At 37.0% G+C, this 11,040-nt stretch overlaps 1 protein-coding gene across 1 annotated transcript in view; it reads left to right on the top strand.

The window, feature by feature from the left end:
* The window catches only part of UBR1 (ubiquitin protein ligase E3 component n-recognin 1), a 130,851-nt gene that overhangs the window by 95,637 nt on the left and 24,174 nt on the right, over positions 1 to 11,040 (top strand). The window contains exons 34-39 of the mRNA XM_008702183.2: positions 1,460 to 1,553; positions 2,633 to 2,781; positions 6,670 to 6,725; positions 7,757 to 7,853; positions 8,645 to 8,712; positions 10,365 to 10,515. Of these exons, the coding sequence (XP_008700405.1) occupies positions 1,460 to 1,553; positions 2,633 to 2,781; positions 6,670 to 6,725; positions 7,757 to 7,853; positions 8,645 to 8,712; positions 10,365 to 10,515 (615 nt within the window). The remainder of the gene's footprint in view (positions 1 to 1,459; positions 1,554 to 2,632; positions 2,782 to 6,669; positions 6,726 to 7,756; positions 7,854 to 8,644; positions 8,713 to 10,364; positions 10,516 to 11,040) is intronic.

Here is an 11,040-nt window from a genome sequence, read left to right as displayed (position 1 = left end):
TCTTGGGCTTGCCTCCAAGATGCACATGTTTAGAACAGGCCCAAAGAAACAGCAACAGGGTTGAGAATGAAGCTGCAGTAAACCACCACTTAAGTCTTAGACTAACCCCTGAGTAGTACATGCACAGGCAGAGCCAAACAGCATAGCAAAGGCTGTAAGACTAACATTGGAACCAACATACACAGTGAGACAAAACTTACTGAACCTACCTGGGTTGTTTGCCTACTAAAATAAAAAGAAAGACACATTTTTCCAGAGAATTTTAACAAGAACCAAAACTTCACGATATAATACTCAAAATATCCAAGATAAAATCCAAAATTACTGAGCATCCAACTCTCAAGGAAAAAAACAATCAAATGCCAATCCTGAGATGTTTTAACATTGAACTTTTTTGACAAAAAAATTGAAGCACCTATATAATCATTAAACAAAAAGTAAAGGTGAACACGTTTGAAATGATTGGAAAAATATGAGTTCTTGGCAGAAAAGAGTAGAAACTATTTAAAAAAAGAACCAAACGGAGATAATAGAATTGAAAAAAGTACTGTATGAAATGAAAATTAGCTGGATGGGCTCAGTGGTAGAATGGAGATGGGAAGCATAAGAGTTAGTGAACTGGAAATTAGATCAGTGGAAATTTTCCAGTCTGAAAAATAGAAAAGTGATGGAGGGGGAAAAAAAAGAACATGCTTTAGAGACATATGGACCCAATTTTTTTAATCCAATATTTATGTCCTGCAAGTCCCAAAAAGAAAAAGGATGGTACAGAAAAAAAATTTTTTTTGAAGAAATAATGGCTGAAAACTTCCCAAATTTGGTGAAAAACATAAACTTACATATTTAAGAAGTTCAGTGAACTTCAAAGATAAACTGAAAGAAAACCATAGATCGTACCCAAACTGTTAAAAACCAAAGATGAAGGGAAAAAAATCTCAAAAGCAATCAGAAAAAGACAACTAGTTTCATATAAGGGAACAACAATCCTAATTTGTTGAGGAAATGGAGCCAAAAAGAGGTTAGTGTTCACCCGAGGTCTTAGTAATAGTGGCAGAGCTGGGATGCAAACCTAGGCAGCTTGGCTCCAGAGCCTCTGCTCTTATTCACTAATGTATGCTGCCTTATGACTAGAGTACTATGCATCCATTAAAAATGGAACTATAAAGGTGGAGTTACTGATGTGGAAAGACATTTATAGATCTGTTGGTGAAAAACTAAGATACAGAACAGTCTATAGATTTTGTCTTTATAAAAAAATCTGTATGTGTAACATTCATATGGAGAACAGAAGAGGATAACCCAAATGTTATTTGGGTAGAGAAATTTTGAATGATCATTTATTGCTTATTAACATTTTCTAAGTTTTCTAAAATGGTCATATATAATTTTAAAATGCTAGAAAAGTGTGTGTCACACCAAACCCTCATGATTTTCTTCCTTTTTCCTTTTCACTTCTAAGGAGAAAACCCAACAATTCCAGTCTTATTTGATCAAGGAATGGGCGATTCCACTTTTGAGTTCCATTCTATCCTTAGTTTTGGAATTCAGCCTTCGTAAGTATTTAAATAGTTAAGAGAAGTTTGTAAATGGCTGTGAAAATAAGAGTGAAGAGTAATCCTTCCTTCTGTCCTCCCATCTTTCCTTCCTTCCTTCTTGCTTTATTTGTAAAATTATTTCTTTACCCCATTTTTATCTTGTTTCTTTCTCCCTGGAGTTTTATTTGTACAATAAAATTAAGTGGTTTTATGTATTAGGGTGAACCGTGTCTATAATTAACCATTTTTGACCAACAAAAATGCCATTTCTCTATAGTCCTGCTTATAATAAGAGCAGCATTTAAGAGACTTTGATTAAAGTCATATCTAACCTGCCATCTGACTTCTGAAGAGTCTCCTGTCACCCAAATCCCCAGTTCATTTTTCATGTTGGTAAAATTGAAACAGTAGCCTCTTACCTTACATTATAAGGCTATTGGAAAAATACTTAACGTGAAGACACTGAAAAATATAATGTATCCAAATCAGGTGTTATTATTTAATAGATGTTATGTACATTTTTTTAGTTGTGATCCTTTTTTATATTACATATCTCATTGTTATTAAAAATACTTGTTAGAAAAGGAAGTTCAGGAAACCAGAGTATCACTCCAAGTACAAGGTATATTCTCTCTGTCTGTCTCTCTCTCTCACACACACATACACACACACACACACACACACACACACACACACACACCCCTGTTAACACTGAGTCCCTTTTCCAGAGACTAAAACTTGTTAGGTCAGATCTGTTTCCTCTGAATTTTATTCTTTCTCTCCAGTCCATCCTTAATTTGGACCTGGATCCTTTCTGCTGTGATTATTTACTGCATCTTTTACAGAAAGTACAGTTATATGGGCCATTATCATTTTGTAAGAGTTATTTTTCTACCTATAAGAGATAGAGTTCTGCTTTTGCCATTTTTTCCTAATGAATAAATCTTCAGAGGCTCTAATCTCTAATTTGAAGAAGAGCAGTTTACTTTGTCAAAAGGAGTTAATTATAGACACAAACTTCGATACCTAATTGGACTTCTCAGTAAGTAACCCCGTTTACTAAATTACCATATAAATTTTTCTTATTTTATTTTTAGGATAAAATATTCTAATAGCATCAAGGAAATGGTCATTCTCTTTGCTACAACAATTTATAGAATTGGACTGAAAGTACCTCCTGATGAAACGGATCCTCGAATCCCCATGATGACCTGGAGCACGTGTGCTTTCACTATCCAGGCAATTGGTAAAGCCTATGAGAGACTGTTTTAAAGGGTTCATAGAAACGGAATTAACATTGATTGACCAAAATTTTTCCTTTTTTTCCTTGATCACTTAAAATAGTTCGAATTGTTGAAGGACTATTAGGATTTCATTATATTAGTGTGGCTTGATGCCATTTAGTCTGAGAATTTTTCTGTCAATTCCTTTTTAACTACAGTATTGGCCATATGCAAAATAAGCTCAAAATATTTGAAAGGTATAGCACGAAGCAAGCTATATTTGAAAGCTGGCAGATTTATAACACTAGAAAATCAAGAAAAGCAAAGGAAGAAGAATCAAGCCAGAAATGTTCAGTAATTTTTGTTTCTTTTACACCTTGAGAAAAAAAGAATGGGAAACCAAAGTCACCTAAAACATTATCAGGAAAGGGAAAGGAAGACTGAAGTAGTCAGGAGAGACAGATTAGCAGGCAGGAACTAAGAGGTCAGAAGGGAAGCCTACTGACAAAATCCCTGCCGTATTGAAACTTCTTATATAAAAGTGTAGCAATCAAATCAACATGTTGTACACCTTAAATTTACAGTGTTATGTGTCAGTTATATCTCAGGAAAGCTGGGGAGCAGAAAAGAATATAGTAGTGAAGAATTGCTTAGATTTTAAAATTAGTGTATTTCTTACTATAGTCATGAGATACGATAATATCTGAAAAAGAATAAGAACTGTAATTCTTTTATGTCCTCTTTATCCAAGACAGTTTCAATTTCCCTTTCCAATATAGATTTTGGCAGTTGTTTTTAATGGAGTCTACCACCCTCCCTCCCTCCCTCCCTTCCTTCTTTCCTTCCTTCTTTCCTTCCTTCCTTCCTTCCTTCCTTCCTTCCTTCCTTCCTTCCCTCTCTCCCTCCTTTTCCTTTCTTTTTCTCTTTCTTTCTTTCTTTCTTTCTTTCTTTCTTTCTTTCTTCCCTCCTTTTCCTTTCCTTTTCTTCTTTCTTTTCTTTCTTTCTTTCTTTCTTTCTTTCTTTCTTTCTTTCTTTCTTTCTAGATTTTATTTAGTTATTTGTCAAAGAGAGAGAGTACAAGCAGGGGGAGCGGCAGGCAGAGGGAGAAGCTGGCTCTCCGCTGAGCAGAGAGCCCGATTCGGGACTCAGTCCCAAGACTCTGGGATCATGACCTGAGCCAAAGGCGGATGCTTAACCGACTGAGCCACCCAGGCGTCCCAGTCTACCACTTTTTCTTCATTTACATATATTTTTGTAGCAAGACACTATTTCATGATTTGAATTACATAGCGGGAAGCCACTTCTTTACAAAACTTTCCTGCATACCAGCTTCAGCCTCCTAAACAGATTTTAAGAGTTACATCCAAACCTGTCAGACTTAAATCATGGGTAAAAGATAAGACACAGGTTTATATTTACTATGATTAAATAAAATGAGAAATAGGAAGAATGAGATTTTTTTAAGATTATTTATTTATTTATTTATTTGAGAGGGAGTGTACAAGCAGGGAGGAGAAGCAGAGGGAGAGGGAGAAGCAGACTCCCCGCTGAGCAGGGAACCACTTAACCACTGAGCCATCCAGGCACCCCGGAAGAGTGAGATTTAAATAGAATAGAATCTTAACAAATTGATAAGAAATACAAAGCATTCTTTCAGAGTCATGATCTATTAAGTATCTTGAGACTTTCGATGAAGGCATTTTACACTCTACTGTCTTTGGCAAGACAAGCATTAGGAATCAGGAGTTTATATTTAGACAGTTACATTTTAAAAGTTCACAGCTTCTGTCATAAAAGTGATGAGAAGTTCACTGGAGAATAGGACTGAATTTTTTTGTGTGGTTCTGTAACCTAGTAATTGGATTTTATTTGACCACTATTGTGTTACACTGTTTTCACAGTGCTTTTTCCGTCCAGGGGTCATGGTGCTGTACTTTATTCCTGGTGCGTAAGCAGCTAACTTATCTCATTCCCTGTGGGTGTGGAGACACATATACAGGATGTATTGGCATAGTTAGGAACTACCGTTAAGAAATCAATATATATTGGGGCGCCTGGGTGGCGCAGTCGTTAAGCGTTTGCCTTCGGCTCAGGGCGTGATCCCAGTGTTCTGGGATCGAGCCCCACATCAGGCTTCTCCGCTGGAAGCTTGCTTCTTCCTCTCCCACTCCCTCTGCTTGTGTTCCCTCTCTCGCTGGCTGTCTCTCTGTCTGTCAAATAAATAAATAAAATCTTTAAAAAAAAAAAGAAATCAATATACAACGTCTTTTATTACTGTCTATTCAAAGTTGGAAAAAGAAAATAGGAAATAAGCCTTCCTTACTCATAGATGTATCTGCTGCCAGAGATCAATGAAAATACAAGTAATATAGCAATAGATGCCCTAGCCAGCAAGGTGAAATGTGTATGAATCCATGGGATTTTTTTGTATTTTCAGTTTTGTTTTTTTTCCTATAAATGTAATTCCTTTTTAATAGTACCTGTAAGAGGAACCTCCATACTGTTTTCCAAAGTGGCTGTGCCAACTTGCATTCCCACCAACAGTGTAAGAGGGTTCCCCTTTCTTTTTTTTTTTTTAAGATTTTATTTATTTATTTGACAGAGACAGCCAGCAAGAGAGGGAACACAAGCAGGGGGAGTGGGAGAGGAAGAAGCAGGCTCCCAGCGGAGCAGGGAGCCCAAAGCAGGGCTCAATTCCAGGACCTCAGGATCATGACCTGAGCCGAAGGCAGACGCTTAATGACTGAGTCACCCAGGCGCCCCAGAGGGTTCCCCTTTCTCCACATTCTCTCCAACATTTGTTGTTTGGAAAACAGTACGGAGATTCCTCAAAAAGTTAAAAATAGAGCTACCCTATGACTCAGCAATTGTGCTACTGGGTATTTGCCCCAAAGATACAGATGTAGTGAAAAGAAGGGACACTTGCACCCCAGTGTTCATAGCAGCAATGTCCATAGTAGCCAAACTGTAGAAGGAGCCGAGATGCCCTTCAACAGATGAATGAATAAAGAAGATATATGGTCCATATATACAATGGAATATTACTCAGCCATCAGAAAGGATGAATACCCACCATTTACATTGACATGGATGGAACTGGAGGGGATTATGCTAAGTGGAATAAGTCAAGCAGAGAAAGACAATTACCATATGGTTTCACTTATATGTGGAAGATAAGGAATAGCATGGAGGACATTAGGAGAAGGAAGGGAAAAATGAAGGGGGTGAAATTAGAGGGGGAGACAAACCATGAGAGACTATGGACTCCAGGAAACAAACTGAGGGTTTCAGAGGGGAGGGGTCAGGGGGATGGGTTAGCCCAGTGATGGGTATTAAGGAGGGCACGTATTGCCCAACGGAACACTGAATGTTATATGCAAACAATGAAGCATGTAACACTGCATCAAAAACTAATGATGTACTGTATGGTGACTAACATAACATAATAAAAAAATGAGATATAACTTTTATACAATAAAATATATAAATTTGTTAAAAAAATAGTACCTATAAGAGCAATAGTTACTTGCATCTGTCTTATGTATTTTAAAACAAAATAGGTTGTGATTATACATAAAAATGATTTGTTTAAAAATTGTTGGCATGAAGCAATGTTAAAAGGACAAAAAATGAACCAGGATGTTTTGTTTTTCCCAAGTATTCTCTATAGATAGCTGCAGGGGCTTTATTATTTATAGTAACAATTTGTAAGTGATCTACATTTACTCATAATATTTTCTCACTGAAAAATTCGGAAATTTTGGCATAGACTTAAATGTGAAACTTTGAAGGGGAAAAGTACAAGTCATCTGGTCAAAAATATAATCAGTTAAAGAACATCTGATAGAAACCAAGTATACAATTGTAGCAGTATTCAGGATTTATTATTTGTGTTTTTCTTACTCTTTGAGAAAACCTCTTGGGAGATGAAGGAAAACCTCTGTTTGGAGCACTTCAAAATAGACAGGTGTGTATATTCCAGCAGGGTATGTGTAACTCATGGTAGGCTTTTTTTGGTATAGTCTAAAAAAAATTTACATTTTTTAAATTCACTCCTTTTTCTATAAAAATTAGCAAAATTCTATTTTTTTTTTTAAAGCTACTTCAGTCTCACGGGAGACTAAATGGCCAACATTGTGCCCTTTAGAGAGCTTACTCAATCTTGGTGGTTAAATGTAATTCATAGGTTTCAGGTGATACTTAGTTACTTTTTTCCCCCCTACTCTGTTTATTGCCAGGTCAGAAACCCAGTGTCTCCTACATTTTCCTTTCTCACTAATTTTGCCCCATCATGTAACATTAAGTATTAGTGCTGGCTTAACTATAAATGGATCATCATAGTAAATTAAAGAATAAAATTAAGCCATGGCTCCTTGATGGGCAGATCTTGGCACTACAGGACTATATTCCTATCTCCAGGCCTAAGCCTCATATTGTAGGGAACCTGGAAAATAGTGCTCAACAAATAGCCCCACGAAAACAGAGTGGGCAACAAAGGATTCCCTAGACCACCCTCCTCCTCGCCATTTCTCTCTTACTTTCCTGACAGCTGACACAGGGGGCTTGTAGTCCACAATGTGCTTCCCTACAGTTCCTGACCTTCTGGTTAGGAAGCCCAAGATCTGTTTCCTGTATTCAGTGGAACTTTTTGGGGTTTTTTGCCATCATTTTAGAATTTCTATACATATATTTTTTTTGCCCAGGCCTCAGCAGAGTAAATTAGTCCAGACATTTAAGAAACTGGGGGAAATGAGTACTTAAATGAGAATTGAAATAATTAATAGCTTTAATACCTCTTTGTCATGGGAAAATCTGTTAAAAATTTGATGAGTTCATAAAACTTTCTGTAAGTACTAAAATTATTGTAATTTATTTCCAAGAATGTGAAGTACATAAGTCTGCAGCTAATTCTTGCAGCCTGGGATTGAGTTCTACAGTGAGTGACTTCAGCCTATCATCTTCCCTTATCTTCTTATCTTTCCCTCTCTTACAATCTAGCATAACGGTCTGAAAGCGTTAATGCAGTTTGCCATTGCACAGAAGATTACCTGTCCCCAGGTCCTGATACAGAAACATCTGATTCGTCTCCTATCAGGTAGTGTCCTCTGAATTATTATTATATTATTACTTACATGTCCTTTTCCATTGCACTTCTGGCAGTGTATTTCATTAGGAAACAACACACTGTACTAATTTTGAACACTCACTCTAGCAGCTTTACAAAAGAAAAAACAGAAGACGTGGATGCCCCTCTAATACCTGCAATCTTATTTTAAAACTCAGGTTGTTTTCCAAATGTTTTTAACTTATATCCCTTATACCCACCTAGGGGCTTTATTGAACCAACATCCACGTTTGTATCCTAATCTGGTTAGAAAAGAGATCAATGACAGGGATAGATCATTTAAAAATAGGTTTAATTTTGCTGGATCAGGGAGATATTCTTCATCCTCATTTCACTTGCACTGCTCTGCATGCTCTCTCTGCTACCCACTCCAAATTGTTCACATATTTTATGTATCACGTGACATTTGGAAATGTATAGTTAGGGAAAAGGTATTAAGGAACATTGTGTAAAAGTAATTCTTCTTCATCATTGAGCATATATTTATTGAATAATCTCTGTTTCCGTTATGCTATTTACCTTTTTTCCTCCTGGATCTTATCTTTCAACTCTTAAATTATATACAAGGCTTTCTAGGAAGTTTTTGTCAGTTTAACTTATCTTTAATTGTGGTTCCCATATCTTAAAGGTGTGATGTGCCAGTTTACAGTTTCTGTATTGTATAACCCTGTTATATTTTTGTTTTAGGTGTTTTGAATTATATTTAACTACATTGCTATCTTACTGAATGAAATACGCTGTTTTGTTTTGGTTTTTTGTAGTTATTCTTCCTAACCTAAAATCAGAAGATACACCTTGCCTCCTATCTATAGATCTCTTTCATGTTTTGGTAAGTGTTCAACAAAATTTTTTTAAGTCTTTCAAGTTTATAATTTCATGTATTTTCCTCATTCAAATTCATGTTCTTTGTTCAAGATTATAAATTATTGGTGTTCAAACTATAAAATTTAGTCTCTTGTCCATTCTGTTTACAAATAGATGCAGATTTGACTGAGACCATCAAAATCACTTTAAGGGTGCCTGGGTGGCTCAGTCAGTTAAGCGCCTGCCTTCAGCTCAGGTCATGATCCCAAAGTCCTGGGATCAAGTCCCACACTGGGCTTCTTGCTCAGCGGGGAGCCTGCTTCTCCCTTTCCCTCTCCCCCTGCTTGTTCTGTCTCTCTCTCTCCCTCCCTCTCCCTCTCTCGCAAAAATAAATAAATAGGGGCGCCTGGGTGGCTTAGTCATTAAGCATCTGCCTTCGGCCCAGGGCGTGATCCCGGAGTCCTGGGATCGAATCCCACGTCAAGCTCCTCTGCCGGGGCCCTGCGTCTTCCTCTCCCACTCCCCCTGCTTGTGTCCCTTCTCTCGCTGGCTGCCTCTCTCTCTGTCAAATAAATAAATAAAATCTTTAAAAAAAATAAATAAATAATCTTAAAAATAATCACTTTAAAAACAAAAGCACATTTACTCTTTATTTTGTAACAGGTATCATCCTAGTTAGTTATATTTAGTTGGTCTGTTCAAGCAGACTTTTTCTAAATAAATATTGTGCTTTCCTCCTCTGACTTTTTCTTGTTTACAGTATATTATAAGCATTACATTATAAATGACAGTGTGAACTATCTTAAAATATTGATTATTTGGTGTTAGGGACCAGACCATTGACACATCTAGGCTTACCCCAAACACCTGTGGATAGGTGGCAACTGTTTTGTGAGTTTCTTTCTTTCTTTTTTTTTTTTTTTAAGATTTTTTATTTCTTCATTTGAGAGAGAGAGAAAGACAGAACATAGGCAGAGGGAGAGGGAGAAGCAGACTCCTCAGTGAGCTAGGAGCCCAACACTGGGCTCGATCCCAGGATTCTGGGATCATGACCTGAGCTGAATGCAGACGTTTAACCATCTGAGCCACCCAGGTGCCCCAGTTCTATGAGTTTCTTGCAGAGAAAGGTTTTCCATCCCTGCAGTGACTCTGTTCCCTTCAAAATGCGTTCTCTGGAGAGATCATTGGTGAGGTTGGGAACATGGAGTTTGTGGATATGGGTTAGCCAGTATTCTCCACCCCTCATTGTCCAGGACTTTGCCCAGTGGTTTCACTCCTTTCTTTTGGAATCTTTTGGGGAAACTTTGAAAAGAAAGCCAGTAACTTGGCCCTATACTCTGAGATTCTGATTTGATTGGACTGGCCTGTGAGTCAGTGTTAAACATAAGAGCTCCCCAAGTTACTGTAATGTTGAATCTTCTGAGCCACAGACATGATTGAGACCACTACCTAGAGCAAGAAGTTTCAGCAAAGGGATAACCTGTTTGGTGATGACTTTTGTTCTCCATTTATGATACACTATATTCTAAGATATTCTGTTGAATAATAGGAAAAAATAATGGTGGCTATAAAAACACACACACACACACACACGCTGCAATATCTGAAACATTTGGTTATGAGATTAGCTCATACTGATCTTTGTTCACCCGCGTTGATGTCCATTTTCTCTCGTAGGTTGGTGCTGTGTTGGCATTCCCATCCTTGTATTGGGATGACACTGTTGATCTGCAGCCTTCATCAGTTAGTTCTTCCTATAACCACCTTTATCTCTTCCATTTGATCACCATGGCACACATGCTTCAGATCCTTCTTACCGTAGACACAGGTAAACCTCCCATCAATTGTTAACTGTAAATAATATTTGCCCATGGTTTATTGGTAAAATTAATTATGCTTTTGATTAATCATATATATGTATGTGTATATATATATATGTATATCTATATTTTTAAGTTCTGTGTTATATCTCTTGTTGAATGATCATTTGTTTCTTTATGGATGCTATGGATGCTATTTAAATAAAAAGTTAGAAGAGCTGCGAAAGGGATAATTAGCTAAACCACTTGATTCTCTAACTTGTGGCTTCTCCAGATATAAGGGGAATCATTTAGACCTGCTATATCCTTTTTCAAATTTCCTAATTTCGGGGTTGGGAATTAGTCTCTTCAACATTTGTCCCTACCTAAATACTTTCAGTCTTTTGATAAGCCTGTTTATGAAACCGTTCTGGATTCCTCCAGCTAGAATGGTAATTCTTTGTTTTATAGCATTTGTTCCATAGTATCTTGTTTTATAGTTCTATAATGTTCTTCTTTCCCTGGTTCTTCTTTCTCTCTACTCTTTCCCCACT

This window comes from Ursus maritimus, unplaced genomic scaffold (assembly GCF_017311325.1).
Source record: "Ursus maritimus isolate PB19 unplaced genomic scaffold, ASM1731132v1 scaffold_35, whole genome shotgun sequence".
Taxonomy (NCBI): domain Eukaryota; kingdom Metazoa; phylum Chordata; class Mammalia; order Carnivora; family Ursidae; genus Ursus; species Ursus maritimus.
The sequence above is the reverse complement of the archived record's forward strand: the minus strand, read 5'-3'. Positions and strand labels throughout refer to the sequence as shown.